At 40.3% G+C, this 22,034-nt stretch overlaps 2 protein-coding genes across 5 annotated transcripts; one reads left to right on the top strand and one right to left on the bottom strand.

Moving 5' to 3' along the window:
- The first annotated feature begins 417 nt into the window (after nucleotides 1–417).
- zc3h15 (zinc finger CCCH-type containing 15) lies at nucleotides 418–10,534 on the top strand. The gene is made up of 11 exons (XM_034681289.1): nucleotides 418–652; nucleotides 2,873–2,974; nucleotides 3,228–3,336; nucleotides 3,962–4,114; nucleotides 4,313–4,404; nucleotides 5,952–6,134; nucleotides 6,829–6,909; nucleotides 7,594–7,659; nucleotides 7,826–7,942; nucleotides 9,225–9,360; nucleotides 9,507–10,534. Exons 1-11 carry the CDS (start codon nucleotides 578–580, stop codon nucleotides 9,701–9,703), a joined length of 1,311 nt encoding a protein of 436 aa, XP_034537180.1. The 5' UTR covers nucleotides 418–577; the 3' UTR covers nucleotides 9,704–10,534.
- Nucleotides 6,435–21,669, bottom strand: rbm45 (RNA binding motif protein 45). 4 transcript variants are annotated; one of them, XM_034681286.1, is made up of 11 exons: nucleotides 21,277–21,669; nucleotides 20,782–20,904; nucleotides 19,202–19,328; nucleotides 18,945–19,070; nucleotides 17,192–17,377; nucleotides 16,924–17,053; nucleotides 16,140–16,233; nucleotides 15,661–15,818; nucleotides 14,482–14,557; nucleotides 14,207–14,345; nucleotides 6,435–6,876 (listed from the first exon to the last, which is right to left on the bottom strand). In XM_034681286.1, exons 1-10 carry the CDS (start codon nucleotides 21,652–21,654, stop codon nucleotides 14,229–14,231), a joined length of 1,515 nt encoding a protein of 504 aa, XP_034537177.1. In that variant the 5' UTR covers nucleotides 21,655–21,669; the 3' UTR covers nucleotides 6,435–6,876; nucleotides 14,207–14,228. The 4 variants fall into 4 exon arrangements, with proteins under 4 accessions (XP_034537177.1, XP_034537179.1, XP_034537176.1 ...); XM_034681288.1 differs by having other exon boundaries at nucleotides 17,192–17,362; XM_034681285.1 differs by lacking the exon at nucleotides 6,435–6,876 and adding an exon at nucleotides 12,852–13,441.
- Nucleotides 21,670–22,034: the final 365 nt, after the last annotated feature.

The following is a 22,034-nucleotide window of genomic DNA, read 5'->3' as shown; positions in this document are numbered from 1 at the left end:
GAGAAGCACGATATACAGGTACGGCTAAACCACTGAGACAAACAGAACTACACAAACACATTTTACTGTCTTAGGGGTCAGATTTCAGAAAGAGAAGGATATTCATGAGCTGACTTCAAAGCAAAAGTAGTGAGTAACTCATAGACTGTATACAATAGTAACTAGAGCATTGATAGAAATGTAGTAGAGTAAAAAGTACAATAATTGCCTTCTAAATGTAGTGGAGTAAAACCAATACGTGTCCCAAAAAAGCAATATTCAAGCAAAGTACAGATACTCAAAAAATGTACTTAAGTACAGTACTCAAGCAAATTTACCCTGTTACTGTCCACCACTGTTCATTGTACACCTGACAATGACAAATATAGGCTCTTCTATTCTATAAGACTACAGCTCCCATGGTGCATTTCGCGGTGCGCAATGACATCACCGACAACTCACATGTGGCCTAAGCGCGCCGTTGCTCTGCTGTTAGCTACAACTGGGTAATGTGAAGCTGACTTTCCAGCCGAATCCCCACATCACTATCATTTTTATCGGCAATACGTGTAATATATATAGCTGTACCTGAGCCAACATGCCTCCAAAGAAACCCGTCCCGCCCGGGGGGAATAAAAAAACTCAAGAGAAGAAAAAGGAAAAGATAATTGAGGTAATAATCACACGAGTTAGCATGTCGGTGTTCAGATAACGCGCTGTGGGCTGGTTGTCACTGCTAACTGTAGCTAACACAAGTGGTCAGGAGGAAACGCTGAAGTTACCCTGTCCATATGGTTGATGTCAACGTTATCCACTTATTCAATAGTCGTGGGAATGAAGTTAGATGTGTGTTTTAAAATTAAATAACTATTAATGTCTAAGCGAGTTAGCTAGCTGTCAAGTGGCAAACTTTGCTCACTTAGATGAATGTGTGACGCGGTCAGGATGCTAGCAGGGCCGAGCCGCCGCAGTAATGTGATCACATTATTCCTATTTGGTTGATAGTTGACACAAACAACTATTTCCGATTTTATTAAATACACAGCAATGTGTTAATGTGAGAAGAGACGAGTGTCCTTCTGATTCTAACGCATGAACAGGCGTCCAAGGGCCTGTGATCGGCCCGTTAGTGGTCGGCCCTGGGATATATGGGGGACCAGATTTAAGCCTGATTTGGTGCCGGCTGGACGGCTTCACTGTAATGCCTAACCATTAAGTTGTTTTCCAAAGATGACAGCACTGACAATGTGGATGCCAATCTGTAAAAGAGTCCGGGGAGTCCTTTAACCATGCAACATATCTCTGCCAACGTGACTATCTTGACGTCATGCCGCCTCCTGTTCTTACACAGCTCACAATGCGACGTGTTAATGTGCCGGGTTGTTCTTTATCTTTAAGTTTGTGAATTTATTTTATGTTAAATGTGTGTTAATGATAAAGGGACATACTTATTACAGTCACTTATCACTTGTGTTACGTCACGACAGGTAGTGACACTAAGGAAGTCCAGCTGTGTGATAGCTCTTAGTACTCCATGTGTGGTGTGTGATTGCATAAAAGGAGGTGTTTGATAGTCCACAAACCTCAGGCAAAATCTAAAACAGGGGCGTCAAACTCATTTCAGTTCAGGGGCCACATACAGCCCAAGTTGATCTGAAGTGTGCCGGACCATTAAAATCACAACATAGTAACCTATAAATAATGAAAACTGTAAATGTTTCCCCTTTGTTTTAATGCAAAAAAGTACAAGTACATTCTGTAGATGTTCATATTAAATTAACTCTCTTTCTACAAAAACAGCTGTTGTATAGCATAGTGGGGCTGAATATTTTACTCTTTAAGCCCTGAAACCTGCTGCAAACACACCAAACACACAGGTTACCTATTCACCTGACACAGAGTGTAATGTTAAAAGCAAAAGAACAGAGATCACAATAATGAAGAAGGTAAAGTTGATTATTTTGGACAGCTCCAGGAGGAACAGTTTGCTTGCTGGACAGTGTTGTATGCACGCGTGTAGTGTTAGTAGTTAGTGGATCATCTTATAGTGCTTCAAAAAAGTCTTTATGAATCTCAACCGGATTATGCATACAGCTATTTTCTCACTTTGAGAAATAGAGCTCAGTCAGCACTGTGATTTTATGCAACCCCCAGAAGACAAATTTAAAATAGTAGTTACTTTTATTGTCTTCTGTCATTTTTTCACTTTACAAAGTCGTTCCGCGGGCCGGATTGGAACCTCTGGCGGGACAGTTTTGGCCCACGGGCCGCATGTTTGACACCCCTGATCTAAAATCTGCTCTAACGTAACGTAGTGATGTGTGTAATAAAAGTTTTATAAAGCTTATTCCTCTATTGCTATTGAGAAACAATTGGAAACTGTAAACAATCAAGAGCTGAATATCATCCCTAAGAACACAGCAGTCATTAGTTGAGTAGTGGATGCTAAACACTCTAAAGTGAAACAATGTTTGGAAATCACTGATCTCCTTTTAATGATATTTCCATCTTTAGCTTGGACCAAAGGCCTGTGGCTCGTTGTCACAGACCAGGTACAGAAGTAAAAGAGGACTGAGGGACAAACTAAGTACTTAAGTACTTGCGACCATGACAGTTAAATGTGATCGTTCTGTTACATTGTAATTTAGAAGCATCATTTTGATTAACCACCAAAGATTTTACTTCCACCCTCAAAATTCTGTCAGGGATAACCAAAAGAATCACAAAATGTTTATGGGCTTAATGGTATGTGGGTTCTCTGTAATCCTTTGTATTTTGTAGAGTTGTTAAGATAAAACAGAACGGCAGAAGTCAATATTGTGCTGTTGGAACTGCTTGCTCATAGGATGCTACTGAAGGTTAATCGTGTGAATGTTTATTTTTTTCCCCCTAGGATAAGACATTCGGCTTGAAGAACAAGAAAGGGGCCAAACAACAGAAGTTCATCAAGAACGTCACGCAGCAAGTCAAACAAGGGCAGCAAGGTGCCAGACAGGTTGGGATGCCACTCTTGTTCTCGCTCTGTGTGATTTCTCTCCATCAAATCAAATGTTCTGCCTTTTCGCCTTGCCATTTCCCACTGTTTCTTCACAAACTGATTTAAAGTCTCAGCTGAGAAGTTTTCACGTTTACAAGAGAGGGAAATGGGCAACTGATGGTTTACTATATTGTATACATGTAAAAAGAATAAAACTACTATACACTTTTTTACAAGCTAACCTAAATGGATGTGATGTGTGTTTTTGCAGGCTGGCCTTGCAGATGATAAGACCACTAAGAAGGGTGACAAGAAAAAGGAGCTGGATGAACTCAATGAGCTGTTTAAACCTGTAGTCGCTGCTCAGAAAGTCAGCAAAGGTAATTAACGCACATTCAGGAACCCGCAAACATGAGCATATCAGGCCCGTTCTCGCCTCCCTCCACTGGCTCCCTGTCCATTTTAGAATTAATTTTAAGATTTTAATGTTTGTTTTGAAATCACTGCATGGTCTGGCACTTCAGTATATCTCTGATTTCATAAAAATCTATGCCCCCTCCAGAATACTGAGGTCTGCTGACCAGATGTGTCTTGTCGTGCCAAAAAGCCGACAAAAGTCAAGGGGAGACCAAGCTTTTTCAGTGGTAGCTCTTAAATTGTGGAATGAGCTACCCACCCAAGTTAAAATGGCCCCCACCCTGGATACTTTTAAATCACGTCTTAAAACTCACGTTTACTCCCTGGCTTTTAATACAGCATGAGAGTTTATGTTGCTCTCTTTGTCTTTTAATGTACTGTATTTTAAATTTTACTATTATTTATTTCTACTGTTTGTATTTGTTGTGCAGCACTTTCGGAACCTTGTTGTTTTTAAAATGTGCTATATAAATAAAATGGATTGGATTGGATTCTGTGGAAGAGACTCCAGATTACCCTTAATATTTTCTGGTTGTTCTTACACTACACTACACTACACATACACTAACTGTCTCTTCTTTGCTGCAGGTGTGGACCCAAAGTCAGTGCTGTGCGCATTCTTTAAGCAGGGCCAGTGTACTAAAGGTGATAGGTGCAAGTTCAGCCATGATCTGTCAATGGAGAGGAAATGTGAGAAGAGAAGCCTCTACGTGGATGAAAGAGATGAAGAGCTTGAGAAAGGTCAGTGTTAGGTGTGGGAGACTGTTTGCTGAGTGATGTTTACAAATCATAATCTGATTATTTTCTTCTAACTTGTCATTTACACTGATGGTTCATCAGAATCAATATAAACTAAACAACTTGGACAATTTCCAACTGAATCCTCTTGAAACACGTGATAACTTGTGAAAGTTATTTTTGTTGTTTTTTCCCTATCAGACACTATGGAGAACTGGGATGAGAAGAAGCTGGAGGAGGTGATCAACAAAAAACACGGAGAATCTGAGAAGATAAAAGCCAAAACGCATATTGTGAGTGTGTTCTGACCATAGACTGTATATAAAATGGACAGCATTGCTTCGCCTTTTCCCGTTGTTCGGTTTTGAAGCCAAAAAAACCCAGTTCCAAAGCGCAGCCATTTTGCAACGAGCTCCGCCCTACAGCATAGCGTCACAAGATCCTATGGAGTTTCCCTCTACGGCAGCTGTCAATCAAAGCAAACCCGGAAGTAAACCCCCATTTTTTAACCTCTAATAACAAACGAAAAAGAAGCTTTTCAGAAAAAAGAGGCCTTGAACACAAAACAGTCAAATAATCCACCACAGCATACGGATGTGAGAAACATTCATACCACGTGTATTTATTTTTTAAAGTTTGACTGCAGCCCCATTCAAATGAATGGGGGAGACGGAGACTTTAACCTATACTGCAGCCAGCCACTAGGGAGAGCAGTTTTTGTGGAAGCTTCACCTCCAGCCAAGCGAGCTGCACCCCTGGTTCTGATGATGAACAGTGAAATAAGTAAAATGAATGTTAGGAGGGGAATGCAGAGGACTGAATCCAACGGAGTTAAATCTACAGAGGTTTCTTGTGAGCCTATTATGCAAGAAATGTATCTAAGCAAAGAAAAGGACCGACTTTGCTGCCATTTGAACCAAGAATTGAATCATTCAAACATAGTAATAATATGGAGTTCTGTTTTCCACGTTTGTTTTATGTATTAAATATGGATGTAAGGCTATATCGCAAATTGGGAAAAAAACAATACAAATAAGGATGGATTAAAATCGATTCAACTTCATTTGTAGCGTAATATTATTTTTAAACAGTAGAAGGCGCTATCTGCATTATACTCCGTTTGTTCAACATCATTAAGTCTCTTGCGCTGTTCTCTCGTCACTCGCTGAGTGGAGGTGTTTTAAGTTTAAAGGTTTCAGAATCAGCTGACTGCACACAGCGGAGACGCTCAGCTGGTGGCTGCGGCTGAGTGACAGGTCACCACGAGCGCTTTTTTCCTCCGCCGCTGGACTGTTTATGACCCGGTTGCGCTCCCAGCTGACACATGACCGCATCCACATGCTTATTTTTCTCAATAAGAACGAGTAGACAGAAAACTGGACACTGTGAGTCCAAAATATGATTCTGTTCAGTTGTCCTGTTGCAGTAAATCCACATGTTGTCTGGGTCTTCACTTTTTGACCATGTGTCCACAGAGATTATTTATAAGCCTGCTCCTCATGTTGATATTCAGCATGTTTAACATTTTGAACACCTTAATATGATCCGTAGCTGTTTAATACCGTCAGTAATATTCATTGTGTCGTGAAGGAAAATTTGATTTGGGGGAAAAAACGCATTTGGTGTTATTTTTGACATGGAAAATGTTATTTTAATACTAGTAATAATAATAATAGTTATTTAAATTTTGAGTTCAATCCAGTTTTCTTGAAAATCGTTGGAGAATCGTCAGTGAATCGTATCGTGAATCAAAAACCGTGATTCGAATCGAATCATGGGTCGAGTGTATCGTTACATCCCTAGTATTAAATTATGTCCTACTCTGTTGTGTTGTTCACAGGTATGCAGGTACTTCCTGGATGCCATAGAGGGTAATAAGTATGGCTGGTTCTGGGTGTGTCCAGGAGGTGGCGATAATTGTATGTACCGTCACGCTCTGCCACCTGGATTTGTTCTGAAAAAAGACAAGAAGAAGGAAGAGAAAGAGGATGAAATTTCGCTGGAGGAACTGATTGAAAATGAGGTAAAGACAGATGAGAGGATGTGTATTAAAGATCCACTCTGGTTTGCCAATTATAGATTCAGGAAGGAAAAAACAGTAATCCAGATGTTATGTTGGTTGTGATTTAGATAGAGGCTAATTATAGGGCTTGAAAGAGAGAGATGTTACATAACAAAGGCTTTACACTTGTGTCATGTATGTATGAAGCAGGGTTGCTGCCTTCGATTATGATATCAATCATAATAATACACTTTTGCTAACCACAGCTGTTAGAGATGTGGTAAGCTTACCATCATGTTATTAAACAGCTAACACAAGTACTAGTAAAAATGAAGTCCTTTTTATTTCTGTTGCACTTCAGGAGAAAAAAATGTATACTATTACAATACAGGACAAATATTAACGACATTTCCAAAGGCTTTTTTTAAACAAATAAAGTACAAGTTGTAAAATTATATCTACTAAAATATTGAAATACTGTAAATGATTTCTAGTCAAAAAAAAAATGCACAAAGAATCAAGTCTGAAACAGCTGCAATAAATGTTACACGATGTGTCCCGCTGACTCAAGATACGGCCAAGATATGAGTACCAAGTAGCATGTCTACCACAGCAGGGGTCTGTTGTGTCAGTGTCCTCTGAGCGTCATGTAACTGAAATAACCAGGATGCTGTCTTTCTTCTCCACATGCTGATGATTGCTTCTGTCCCTGCAGCGAGCCGCTCTGGGAGCTGATGTGACTCGGATCACCCTGGAGACTTTCCTGGCATGGAAGAAGAGGAAAAGGCAGGAGAAGGTTGAGACACGTTCATTTTATAAAAAATAGTTCATCATATGAGTAAAAGGGTTTTTAATACACCTGTATGTCCCTGTGGAATTAAAGGGGTATTTATTTATTAAGTGGGGTTGTATGAGGTGTTTGTCAATAGTAAATGTATTGCCCACAGGGTATACCGGTTAGCTAAGTCCCCCCCCCCCCCCCCCCCCCCTTTTGTTAAACTGGAAGCTGGGCTAGCAACCGCTGCACATCATAGACCCCATTAGCTGGTCAGAATGCTGCAGGCAGGAGAATGTCTGCGTCGCATCTGAAGATTTTGCAAATTTTCTGATGGCAAAGTAAAGTGCTGACTGATTTGACCAAATAGAGCGTACACTTACATCAATAACTGTGCTTTGATTGGGGTTCGTTAAAATTTGCTCAATCATGTAGTAGATCTGTCCCTTTCTATAGCTTCCTTTGCAATTCTCTGGCCGCTTTCTCCCTAAAGGAACCGAGCTGAAAAGTACCCCCTGTAGCTAATACCCTTACTTTTGACATGTATCTTATTCAACCCCACTTCAAAAACACCAATCTATCCCTTTAAAGGCTTCCAATGGTTGAAGACAATGTTTTACAAGATTTCATTTGAACTCTCAAATAGTTTAAGATCTTGTCTTGGATCCTCTTGTACTTTTTGAAAACAGTGTTGTTGGTTAACAGGTGGATAAAGCACGAGAGGAGATGGAGAAGAAGAAGGCTGACTTTAAGGCTGGAAAATCGTTAGTGGTAAGTCTGACTTCACTCTGTGTGTGGTGGTGTATCTAAGCAAAGCGTTCAGAGTATCAGGATCTTCTTCTGTAAGTGAAAGAGAACAGATGGGTGCTTGTTTATGTGCGTTTTTATGTGCTCACTTTATAAGTGAGGAGTTAATTCAAATATCATGCATCTGTAGGTGAGTGGCCGTGAGGTGTTCGAGTTCCGCCCAGAGTTGGTTGACGATGACGACGATGATGCCGACGCCACGGATACTCGATACCACAGCAGTGATGAGGAAGAGGATGAGGAAGAGGTATTTATAAAAGGCCCAAACATCAGAATCCGTGCCAGTCCCTGCCTTCTGAGCAGATCATAAATCTTCACAACCAGTTATTTAATTTGGCTTTGTGTAACCTCATATTGTTTTGTGCTCTATGAGAAGTCCCAGCACAATAACTGCACTCAGCGTTGTTTAGAGTCTGATACAGTTTGTATAGCTAATGCAATATCTGCAGTATAACCGTGTTGTTATGGCACTCAAGTCTTTCACTGTTCCTCAGTTTGAGTGAGTTACTCAGATGCAGTTATGCTGTGAGGTGGATGTATTCAGGCAGTTGTCTGTGAACCAAAAATGTATTCTGCAATTGCTTTAAATATTTCAATAAGACCTTTTAGTATTTGAATATTTCCAACACCGTGACAGAGGCTATAAACTCAAGTTTCTTTCCCTGTTATGCTGACTTTGTTGCTCTTATGTGAAGAAATCCATTCATTATTTAAACAAAGTTTACCACTGAAGGAAAAATGAATCATCCTATGATAATGGCTGCCTTTTTCAGCTTAATAGAGTAAATTACACCCAGCCCACAGGCAAATGTATCTCTTGATCCATTAGTGCCCAGTGTTAAAAAAGAAAATTACAATTAAGGTCAAAACAGACTATCAAGGCTCTGTGTTTTTTCTTCCCACTTCTCAAAAGAGAGAGCCAACTTCCTGTTCCATCAATTAACTTTTATTATTCTGCTTGATTACACTCGATGCAAAGTCACTCAGCGCAGACACAAGGGTATTCATTCTATATTTAGTTGGTGTAATTTGTGCTTAATTTCACCTGTCTGCCTTTTAACGCATAACATTATTTCATGTTAATGACACCAGTAGTAAAATGCTATGCTGCTGAGTTGTCGCAGACTGTAAATTAATGCCAGTTTAATCCTACAGGGAATTATTGTTCTGTTTTCCTTTCATTTAGCTCAACACATTTAAAACCAGTTGTGCTTTTGGTTCCTTCTCAGGCTTCAATTTTCTGGTTCATGGGTTTTCTTCTGGTACTAAGATGATAATGTGAAAGCAGTTTTAAAAAGTAAGGGATGCGATTCTTCAAACTGCAAACATCGAGATAAATGTCTTAATAAAAATCGTACCCTAATATAAATAAAACAAGTACGCTGCTTTCAGGGACATGCTGCTTTCAGGGTCATTTCAGCACTGTAACTGTACCAGAGAACCAAAACACGCTTGCCTCCCTGTTTCTACTTATGTATTTAAAGTTCTAACTTGCACCACTCTTTAACCTGTCATCATATTTATTTCAGATCGATGCTGCAGAGATCCAGGACATAGACTTATCCCGTTTTGTTCCACAAGAGGTCGACAACACAGGCATTACCGTAGCATCTACAGACCGTTTCACATCTAGGAGTAAGAATCGGCCAAATGCAGCAGACCATGGTAAGAAAAAAAGATGAACTAATGACTGATTTCTGCCTGGTTGGATTGCCAAATACATTAAACACAATGGTTATACATAGCATAAACAAAATATAATCTAAAAATCTTCATCATCTTTCTGCTACTCCTCCCCTGTTCTCCTTCAGAGGAGCAGCTGAACGGAGCCTGCGGTGGTGCTGAGGCCAATGGCCTGTCGGGAGCAGAGGGAGGCGGGGAAGACGAAGAAGGGGAGGATGAGGATGAGGATGAAGACGAGGAGGTCCCAGTGGATGAGAACCTGTTTACGGGAGAAGATCTGGAGGAGCTCGACGAGGAGCTCAACACGCTGGCACTTGAGGACTGAGAAGAACTGTCAGGTGGATGTTAGGATGGACTAAGTGACAAAGGGGAGGGACTGATGGATGCATGGAGCTACACAACAACAACAACAACAACAAGACCAGATGTTTGAACGATTTTAATTTCAGAGACTCAAGAAATAAAGCCTGATAATATCATCATATCACTGCCCTCCCCGTTTTTGTCTTGCCCCTCCCATATCCCACCACATCCTCTGCCTTTTTTTCCATCAGGTGTTCAAATTTGTACCCTACAGCTAATTAAAGTTCATCAGGGCCAACGCCACATGAATGTTGCTCATCAGAATTTTCCTTCAAAGGTGAATTGGCTGCTTTTAGTCGCTTGATGAACCCAAAGGTTGAATATTAAAACTAAAATTGCATTTGATAAATTGGGCTTCTCTACCTAATCACAAGTAAAATACTGAAGGTGATTTGGAACGTGAGATATTAGGAGGGCTTTAAAATAAAAGCACTATACCTGATTGTACTGTGAGGTAAGATTTAATCCATGGATGTTGCAAGGAGCTGACGTTAATGTAGCTAATGAACAGCAATGATTCTGTTGTAGGAAACTGAATCTGTTCAGAGCTTCACCTTTTCTCATACTAAGATAAAAGCTTCAGGTCGCACTGTCATCAATCTGGTCAAGATCGTTCACCCCGATAGAAATCAATTACATGTAGCGTATGTTAAAGCCTCTGTTGCTAAGTAATGTATCGCCCTCTGAGACCATATTGATGCTATAGCTACACCCGAGCAGGGACACCAACCTCCACCACCTCTGTATGTAAATAATGAGTTGCCTCCTGAAGAAATAAAAATTTGTACATCCAGTTTGTGCCTGTTCTTGATGCCGTAGAATTCCACATTGTGGTAAAGATGATCAAATCATTTTTCATTCAGATTAGACCTTAGCAGGGATCTACAGTGATGGTTTACTGCTGCAGCTTTTACATATAAGTTTGTCACCAAACAAAAGGCCAGAAAAACCCAGTCCCCTACCCCAAACAGACCTAAAAGTACAAAGTTAAAGTTGATACATTCCAAACTTCTTCTTGCTGCGCCCTAGTGGTCAAACACAGTTATTACAGGTTTACATCTCCAGACAAACGGCTGAATCTCAACAAATCAGAATATCATGAAAATGTTGTATATTTTGTAATCTATTTTAAAAAGGTACTCTCATATTTGATATATTCTTTAACATTAAGTGAGATACTTCAAGCCAGTTTTCAAATTACTTTAGTTTTCCCTAAGTTTAAAAAAAAAAAAAGTATTCAGAATACGGAAAAGTCCAACGTCCAAAAAGTAGGTTCATTTATAAACCCAGTGCTTGGTTTGGGCTTCTTTACCACAAAGCAGTCTCTTGAGTAGCTGATAGAAAATCCAAAATGTTTACATGACATTCTAATTTGTTGATATGTTCCCATACACATAGACTGTATACACAACAAACACTATCAGATCACTATGTCTTGTATAATTTAGAAGTTTACAGCACGGACCCTCTTTACACGGTCAAGGTGTGATCAGCCTTGTAATGAAGCACAACACACTACAGACGGTAGCTTCACTTCATAATGCATCAATAAAACTGGCTATGTCCTGACCATATTTTTTAACTGTTAGTCCAGTTTTAGTGCCTTTGATTTTCAAATGTGAAATACCAATATCTTATTCTGGATGTAAAAATACCTTTGCAGACACTATCCATGACACCCTGCTTTACTCTTGAGGGTCCCAACGTGAGGAAAGCTTAGTATTTGCATAAATCAGATTTAAATTATATTGAAAAACAGTCCATAACCTAAGAAAACTAATGTTTACACTTTTAAGCTCATCAGCAACACATTTACAACTGTTACAATACTTACTAAGAGAAGCTTGATTATCTGTGTGTTCTTTTTATTCAGATATGGAGTACCTTTGTAATCACATTATTGATTTCATTGATCTCCTTAACAAATAATTCAACCTTAATTTTCTTCAAACCATAAACAATGGAGCACCAAACCTCATGCTGATGGTTTTTTTATCATTTCACTTACACTTAATTATATTTTCTCACAATGCTAAACAATAAAATAAGTTCATGACAGAAAATCAGACGAGAAAAAAGAAGATATGCAAATGACAACACATTAGAGTCTTAACCTAAGGCATCTAAGACCAGTGGTGGACATCAACAAAGTAAATTTAATTGAGTACTGTACTTAAGTACATTTCTTAAGTATCTGTACTTTACTTTAGTATTTCTTTTGGGGGGAACTTATTACTTTTACTCCAGTACATTTGAAAGACAAATATCATACTTTTGACTCCACTACATTTCTATCAGTGCTCTAGTTACTCACTTCTTTTGCTTTGAAGTCAGCTGATGTACTTTCTTTTCTGAAATCAGATCATGTAAGACTGTAAACTGTTTGTGTGCTTGTCTCAATGGTGTAGCCATACCTCGATTGAGTGTAGCAGCCAAGAAGGATGATGATTCTCTAACTGAGCACCACAGCCATATTTTAAACCCACGTTTGAGGTTTTTGAAATAAAGAATGATTCGTATTGTTGTAAATCTCTGATCTGTTTACCACACAAACTTCATCACAGCCTACAAAACATCAGCATCTAACCTGAGAAAGCATGTGGAGGTCTGTAGCTAACACACTCGTTTTATTCAAGATGAACATTTGAAACTTGTCTGTGCTTGTAGTTAATATTTCATGTTAAACGTTTTAGAGATTAAACAATGTTTTCTAGATAAACAGAATGTAGCAGAATGTACATCCATGTATTCTTGACTGCACTCATGCTTTGTGAATATACATTTAAGATATTTTAAGAAGTACTTTTTGAATACTTCAATATTTTTAAAAGCAAGTATTCCAGTTCTTTAACTTAAGTAATATTTTGACAGAACAACTTTCACTTGTATTGGAGTCATTTTGACCAGGAGGATCTATACTTTGACTCAAGTTATGAAGATGTGTACTTTGTCCACCACTGTCTAAGACAGATCACCTTTTAACCTGTAATACTACAACATTTATTATGTTTCCTAAACCATTACATCATAATAAAAAAAATAGTATGGACAACAATGAGTTATAAAGTCATTCATTAGGCAGGTTCAGAAGAGGAAGACACAAGACAGACTGAATGTGCAACTGATCTTTATTTATGCAGAGACAAAGAGCTCACAGTCTGATTAATACATGGGATCTTAACATGGGAAAACAGGACAGTACACAAAGGAAAACAAAGAAAGGACCAGATCTGTAAAAACAAAGTTGTCCAGATTCAACTTTACAAACCCTGTTCTGCCCATGTTTGAAGAAGAAAACGTGGCCAATAACTTGAAACAAAACTCTTCAGATCTTTAAACTCAGGTTTCTTCAGCAGACTGAGTGTTACTGCTCTAATTATAAAACAGTTAGTGCAGCAGTGTCATGGCTGTGATTATGTACTTTTAAATGAAGCGTAAAAGCTTGACACTGAGCACGAACTACACACACTTACATTGTTGCGGCTGTTCACAGACAGTAGATAGGTAAGACTTCACTTTAGCAGTAGATGCTACGGTGCACTTGTTAATGTGTTTTCAGTGAGTCACTACGCGGTCACTGAGCAGAAGGTTTCGGTCAGACAGGTGTCAAAGGTCGTGTCAGAGGTCGGGAGACGGTCTTGATGTCTGTCGGTGGGTCGGTCTGTCAGGTCAGGTGTCATTGTGTCATGACAACAGTCGCCTGGGGAACAAGAAGCTGCAGTGTTATTCACAGAAACAACAGAAACAACTGTCAGACATTTGTTGACGTTTTTTAAGAGGGTGCAAAAGCAGAGGCAGAAAAATATGTCAAATGGCCGTTGACGGGTGGATGGAAGACTGCAGGAAGTGTTACAAGTGTTTAAACTTAGTTGGAGGTAAAACTGACGTGGGTTGTCCATGGAAAGGAGTCAGTATTTAGAACTTCATGTACCTAACATGTATCAACCCTAACCCTGCTTGAAATGGAAGCAGAACTAAGGTTCTACACTTCTGCATAAAAGTGTAGCAACCCTTTTACATTCTAGTGGGACAGCACTGCTAACATGCTAACTGACTGAGATGGCCGGGTCTATTAAAAACTGAGTCACTGTGGTCCATGACTGTGGTCTACATGTTCAAATTGGAAGAGGAGGTGCTAGTAGGGAATACCTGAGGTCATATTTGTAATAAATAAGCTTCCTGTGCATTACTTTATTCAACTTTTCATATGCTAAATCAGATTGATTTTCACAGGTCGTCTACCTGAAGCATGATGCTGAAAAATACTTGTGACAATACTATTAAAATCGTATTTCATTAAGTAATAAAGAGATGAAAGTACTGGAGATGTTTGCAGAAACCTCCTAAAAGCCCTCCAGAGTTAATTTTCCCTGTACTGTATTTAATCCCTTGAATATAAAATCCTCTGGTACTCAACTTTCTGTTTTGTAACTGGTGTTACTTACAGAAGAAGCTCTGCACTTACCGGTCATTTTGTCTCACGAGTTCTAGTAGGTACGAGGTCGTTTATGAGATTCTTCTCTGGGAGGATCGGCCAGCATCACCTTCATCTTCACCCCATTTACAACCCGACCGTGGAGCACTGCCATGGCCTCGTCAGCACACTGAGGGACAGACAGACGTTAACATAAAGAAGGATATTTATTTAACATTTTCACTAAACCTCCATCCCCAATGTTACTCCTGCATCCAGTTTTACTTCACTTACTTTATCTAAAAGTTGAATCAGACGTAACTCACCTGTTTGTCTGCGTACTTCATGTATCCGACCTTTCTTCCAGGGACCAAATGGACCTCAATGAGGGAACCAAAGCGACTGTAGTGAGACAGATAGAGGAGAGAAAAAATTACTAGAAAGCAGGACTTGTGGATGGGAGATGCAGGTAGATTTGGGAGGTACTTGTTCAACAAGAGACAGTCTGCTCCAACCTGAGGCCTGGCATTGTGCTATAGTCGACTAAGTTCACGTCATAGAACTGACAGTGCCCTGGGTGACTTAGAGGAGGTGTATAAAAGGTAAAAGAAAGTTAGGGTTTGTTCAGTAGAAGTAGGATGAAGAGGGTTCATATCACGGTTGACTGTCTGATCACTGGGAGATTTGGGAGTTGCATGGACAGTTTGTGAAAGATAGTAAAGGAGATGAAAGATGATGATTTCAGATGATGCAGTTAAGATGGATCTGGAGGAAGAGAAGTGATGTCAGTTGGCCAAAGAGAAAAAGTAAAACTATTCCTCTCTCTTTCCCTTTCTCCACTGTCCTCTTGTCCTTCATTAAAATTGTTTGAGTGGGAGGAGGTACAGCATACAGCTTTGTCTTGGGTGAGCAAATCCTGGCCCACATAGGCTTCCCATCCGGCTTCTGCTTACCCTGTCTTCTTTCTAAACATCTCTCTACAGGCTCTTCTCTTTTTCCTTTCTCTTCCTTCATGAAATTGGGGAGTAGTCTGGCGGGTTAAGCTAACTGTTGAGGTGTTGTGGACTTAACCTGACTAGACACCTGTAAAGGGAGGTGCCACTGCCCACTTGATAACCCTATCTTCATGCTTGGGTCATGGTGGACTTTGGAGGTCATGTGGTAGCTTATCAGAAGAGCATAAATATTGGAATGAGAGCGTAACAGGACAGGTTCTTTCACTGACCACTTCCTCTTTTCATCAGAGCATGTGTGTTCTTTTGTTTTTACCTTGTTTATTTGAAGTTACGCTGACATTCTGGAGCATTATGGTTTGATTCAGTTTTAAGCTTGATGCTTTAATGTCATTTGTAGCGACTAGGCTTTAAATCAGAGATTAACTGAACTTTAAACTATAAAGCAAATGGACTATTATTTTAAGTACATGCATTTTTCCACAGTCATGAAAAATATCTCTACAATGTTACAATGAAGTAGTTTTAGGTGTTAATACTTGTAAAATTTACCAGAAAACATCCTCCAAAACATCCATAGGCAGCGGGGAGGGGCTGAACACAACAAACAAGCGCTCCTTAGTCTTGCTGTCAGGCGGAGCGAGCTTCTTCATAGAGGGCAGGTTAACATCTGTCTGGACGCGGGACATGTTGGAGATTGGAGCGAAACCCTGGTGGATACAAACACACACATCAGGATCAGTGACTCACCTTAAAAACTTAAAGACTCATATACAACAAACTGCAAAAAAAGTATTTGGTCAAATCAGGAGCTGATTATTAAATAACTGCCAGCTTTAATGACATGAATTATTCAAACTGTAAAAAACGAAAGGTGGCAGAGGAGACCTGGAGGAATAATTACCCAAAGAACTAATTAACCTTGTGGGGTTATTTACAGAGTGAGTTGTTTTCTGAAGTTATAATGGGTTACAGGTTGTCCTCAATGTGAATTCACAGCAAGAAAATATGAACCAACTGAGAGTACTCACTGGAGGCTTCATCACTTGGCTGGAGGAGGGTCCGTTCCACACTGCGGACATCATCTGGGCTGCAACCAACTGCATGGCCATACGACCTACAGGACTGACCGCACAAAATAAAATACATTATGTTTCACTGATTGTTGTTTCTGGGTGAGAAGACAACAGTGTATAGTGACAATCCCTTACAGCAGTGGTTCCCAAGACCCGCTTACTGCTCTGAGTAGTTTTTGTTAACAACAATGGCTCAGGTGGGGATTTCCTTCACATTCTAACTGTGTGGTGCCAACAACTTTTACAGTGTCAGTTGACATGCCTAGTTGTTTACTGTACACTTTCATACTCCCTGTCTTTTTCTACTTCATTAGGGCCCTTAAAAAAGAAAACAGCCCAGTCGTTTAAGGCCACAGGGAGCTATAGCCACATTCACCCATGAATATTTAACAACAAACAAAATGTTACTTCAAAGGCATACAAAGTAGGTTCATATAATAAGGTAAATAGCTGTGGCCTGTGGGTGCCATTTCTTTAATTAAAGGATATATTAATGTTAAAGGGCATATCTGTGATCATTAAGTTTGGCCCTTTTTCTTAAACAGAATGAGTGTATGCTATTGTGTGCATTCAAATATAACTCCACCCCCAGGTCTGAGGTCAACTTAGCCAAGTTGTTTTTTCCCACCAACAGGGTGAGAAAAACGTTGATATTTCTCCTTTAGATTACAGCTAAAAACAAACTTCATTGTGCAGTACATCTTTTACTCATATACATGACTGTGTGTGGCTCAGGTACCTGCTTCGGTCTTCCCCGTCATCAACAAAGTTCACCACCAGTCTGTTTCCAGGAGGATATTCAAAGCCATTCATCTTCTCCTTGGCGTAGAGAGCTGATCCCAAGTTACTGTAGCGAATCAAAGCATGACCTGAAGGCACATGACAGATTAAGAGGTGGGTTATTGGAAGTTACCAAGAAGCCTAAACACAACGTTTCACTGCATCATTCATGCCGACTCCATATCTTTGCTTTGATTTCAATGTACTAAGTGTGCTTCATCACCAACCTTTACTCATCCCATAAGCGTCTCTCTGCAGTTCACAGTACTCCATGCCAGGAATGAGGTCAAACAGAGAAAAAATCTGCTCCTGGGTAAGCGCCGCCCGTGTTGAGATCATCAGGCACCGTGTGAAATCACCGGAGCGGTAGTCCATCACCTGATAGTTGCCGGGATCAGCTGTATGAGGAGGAACTACAGCAGGGTTACATTTCTTTTCATAACAGGATGGCAACACAGCAGGAAGCAAATCACAAACGATCTCCACTAACTTACTACAGTTTCAAAAAAAACTTTAATTTTAATTAACAAATGAAGATATCAATGTTTATTCAAGCTGGAGTTCATCATTAGTTCCCTCTATTTTTGTCCTTTTTTCATGCTTACAAATAAAGTCACATGGGCTCAAATCTGAAAGGCTGTAACATGCATTGTTTAGGGTGTACTTGCTGTCGTTTCCCTGACTTTTCTGGTTTTCTTACTGCCCCTATGTAGCTCAGTGGTCAGGCCAAATACATTGAAAGTGACATATCACGCTTTTTACATCAATATATATTGGTCTAAGAGGTCCCCAAAACATGTCTTTAAAGTTCATGCTCAAAAAAACACTTTGAAATCAGATTTTGGCATGCCTGAAAAGCCCTCTTCTTCAGCCCTCCTCAGAACACTCTGTTTTCCCTCTGACCACGCCCCCTCAGGAAGTGGATGTGGCCTCGGCTCTCCGCCACGTTGATCTAATGTTTACATGTTGGCTGAATATACACGGCTGCTCAGAGATCACGTTACTTCAACCCTCTGAATCTGATCCAGAATCTGATCCTGACAGAGAGGCGCCTGTAGCAGGACCTTTCTGAAGGATTGGTCACAGATGGTACAAAGCTACGAACATGTAGCTATGTGGCTATGCTAACTAGCGCTAGCACTTATCCATGATAAATAAAAATCATCCACTAGATCTTCAAATCTGCAGACGTGGGGAGTAAAACCGACCTTTGTGTTTATTAAGGCAGCCTACAACTAGCATGCCTCCCTCCTAAGCTCCCTGTTAGCACACAATTGTGCAGGTAATGAAAAACGGAGGGGGGATTCAGTATTATTTTATACAGTCTATGGGCTGAACAAGCTCCGAGCTCTGACTCCGTGACAGACCGGATATTGTTGTTACGTAACAAAAACACGGAAGTCTGAAACGGATCGTTTCACACACATACAGAAAGGTGCAGAAATCAGAACAGGGGCAGAGTGGATTTTTTTCATTCTCGGGGGGTTTGTAGACATGCCAGGGAAACATATTTCAGGTAGAGAACCATTAAAATTTTGATTTTGCATGATATGTCACCTTTAAACAGCCAAATCTTCCAGTAAAAGTATTGCTTGAGCTTTCAAGCTTAAACAAACCATACATGATATAAAGCTTGACTGATATAAATCAGAGAAATGTACCAGTGGTCAACCGATACTGTTTTTTTAACGGCTGATCCTCATATTTAGTGAGAATTGGGTTCTGCTATAGATTTCAGAGCATGACTGATATTAATATCAGTAGTACTACAAAACTGAATTATTCTATATATCATAATAGAATTTACTTGTGACGCCAGCCAGTGACTGTTTTAGATTTGATATACACAGTGATTCAGGATGGGAAAAACCCATTTACCTGATTTTTAAGCAATTTAGCCCAGCCCTTGGTCTCACTGACACTGACGATAATACAGACATAACAAAAAGAAATATGAAAAGACGTCAAACGTCAGCGTACCCATAGGAAAGGCGTACTGGTTCATGGTGTCACCTCCGCCCATGTAATCACCTCTGGGTGCTCCACCGCTGTAGTCTTCTGTAGCTGCAGTCTTGGTGCGAGGCTCAGCCAGGATGGCCCTGTAAGCTAACAATACAAGCATCATCATCATCATCATCATCATCATCATCAGTGTAACAGACCAAAGTGACAGAAAATGTCCAAACCAGATTACAAAACAAGAGTTCTAATTAAACAAAAATATGACACTGTCTTACTTTTGTCACAGTTCTCTATAGCGACGGCAGCTTGGGAGGGCTTATAGTATCTCACATAGCCCAGTCCTTTACTTTCTCCAGTGGTCTTATTCTTGATGATCACACAATACTCAATATCACCGTATTCCTGTATGACACAAATAGAGGTAAAGGGATGAAAGAATTCATATCAATCTTTCTAAACTGGTTGTTTAGAGCAGGGGTTCCCAAACAATCCAGCCCACGACCCCCAAAATATAGGTGCCAAAGACTCACGACTCCCACTGTTCCTCAAAGTGATTTAATGTGGATTCATTTAGCTGGTTTGCAGAAAATTATCCTACCCATGAAGCATGTGGCTGTTACCTGTGCCGTTATGAATTAACCTACTGCTACTGAAGCTTTTGATAATCAACTGTTCACTAACCCTAAACTTAGGAGTCATCTGGCAAAAAGGCAGAAAACTCATTACAGTTTCTATTTTTCCATGGTTTTATTTCAAGTTTAGCTACTATTTTTGTTGATATTATTTACTGTAATGGGTAAAATTTACTATTTTTAGATAACTTTTAAAGCCCCCCCCCCCCCCCCCCCCCCCCCCCCCGGGTCCCAACCCACACTTTGAGAACTCCTGTTTTAGAGGACAGTAACTCCATTCACATTTATAGTAGCAAGAGACAGGGACTAGCTGAGTAGAGCTTAACAGTATTAAGAGTAGGGATGCACCGATCCGATCCTAGTATCGGATATCGGCTAGATCGGACTCAAAAAGCTAGATCAGTGCCGATCCATATGGCAGATATATTCATCTCAGTTCTATGCTTTTCTGTGCCAGCCAGCCTGTGGATTTTTGCCCGGTGGAGCATGATGGAGGATAACTACAGCGGCTCTGCAGTTCAGGTGCGTGCTTCTTTTGCTAACAACTCCGCCAGAAACATGTGCAGCGGTAATGTTTCGACGGATGGCCGTTGCGCTTAAGAATATAATGGAAGCCCAAAGGAAGAAGTTTACGCCAGCCATAGCCTACTGCAAAGAAGCAAGGAACCTTCTATTAATGGATTCAAAGTGTGAAAAAAACAGACAGGTTATTGGATTTGATTGTTCCTGATCCTTGAAATAAAGGGATTCCAGCCTCTGGTTTGGCACTTGGAACCCAGGTACAGTTCACCATCGTGTCAGAAAAGCATGAAGTTGCGAAAACATGATTCTATCCTCACATTAAGGAATAGAGATTGTTAAATCAATACCGGGATCAGATCAGCTAGTATCGGCAGATACCAAAGCCCAGGTATCGATATCGGTATCAGGACCTAAAAAGTAGGATCGGTGCATCCCTATTTAAGAGAGTCTACAATATATACTTAGATGGCTTCTACATATTTAAAACAACAGATAAAGAGCCATGACATCTGCCAGTTCTCATGTACTTATACAGCACAGGAAAATCATTTCTCTGGTATATGAAAACCAGAAAACTCCACCTGAATTCCCTGGCATTGACTAATTTGCATTGGAATCGAAGTTGTATAAGAAAGAAGAAAAAGTGAAAATAGGATACTTACTTAAGTATACTATAAAAGGGGGAAGTGGTTATTAATTACCTTAAATGTGTCTTTCAGGTCCTCCTCTGAGAAGGTTTTGGGGATCATGACAAAGATCCTTGTCAGCTCCTCGTCTTCAACATCTCTGTGTCTTGTTGAGGATCGTGACTGGGCGATGAACACCTACAATAACAAAGAGAAAAGAGGTTACCATGCAAATTGACGCACTTTGGTTTACTTCATGTTTTTGGTGTGTAATTCCTGCTGGTTCTCTCACTAGTGAAGCTAGATATTAAAATAATGAAAAATAACATCAGCTAATTTCAATTTTGCAGGGAGGCCTACTCTAACGGAGCCTAAACCTCATCACTCGAAACACTGATCGTGTCCAGAAGAGACGTTGGTAGTGGCGAGGGGACGTTCATTTCAAACCTTCGACAGAAAATATAAGAACGGAGCTGCTAACGTTGGACACCATTAGCAGAGACTGAGACTGTGTAGCTTCTTAATGTAGGCTTACTAACGTTCTTCAACAAACTGGAAGTAACGTTCAACCTTGATGGGTTTCGTCCCGTCCATCAACACTTTGCCGTGCATTTCCTCCATTGCCAAGCAGGCATGCGAGGACTTAGCGAACTTCACATAGGCGATTCCTTTGGACTCCTTTGTCTGCTTGTCTTTGACAACCCAGACCCCCTGGATGTCCCCAAATACGGAGAAACTTTCCCGTAGCTCATCCTCGGTTACAGAGCGACTTGTGACCACGAAAAGACGACTATTTGGGGGATCGTCGAGGTTTTCTGCTACTTGTTTAGAGGGGTATTCTTCCATCTTTCCTGTTGAAGTGAATGGTAGTGCTTCTTCTTCCACTTCTTTTACACTTCCGGTAGAGCAGAAGCCGTAGTGCTGGCAGTGCTGCCCTCCACAGGACATTAACGTAATGCTGCCGGTTGACGTCAGTGCTGCCTTCACGTGCTCCTCGGAATTTAATTTTTTGGCAGCTATGAACTTCAATTTATTTTTACCCCATACGATTTGTGGAATATTGCACTTCTTCTACGTGAATATGAAATGGGAGTGCTTAATGTTGATTTGTGTCCTCAAGGCTGTTGGTCTATTGTACCTCAATGGTTGATCCCAGGTCCTGAGGTTGACTCAAGTATTCTAAATGTCTGTCAGAGAAAGGAAGTAGGGGGTGTTGTGAGAGTGTTTCAGTCTTATTTGTGCCAACACTGGAATGGGTATATTCCAGTGTTTACAGACGGATCAAAAGAACTGGAGAGTGGGAGAGTCGGGTTTGGAGTATACATACC

Source organism: Notolabrus celidotus, chromosome 4 (genome assembly GCF_009762535.1).
Source record: "Notolabrus celidotus isolate fNotCel1 chromosome 4, fNotCel1.pri, whole genome shotgun sequence".
In the NCBI taxonomy this organism is placed as follows: Eukaryota; Metazoa; Chordata; class Actinopteri; order Labriformes; family Labridae; genus Notolabrus; species Notolabrus celidotus.
Note: the sequence above shows the minus strand (reverse complement) of the source record. Positions and strands in the feature narration are given on the sequence as shown.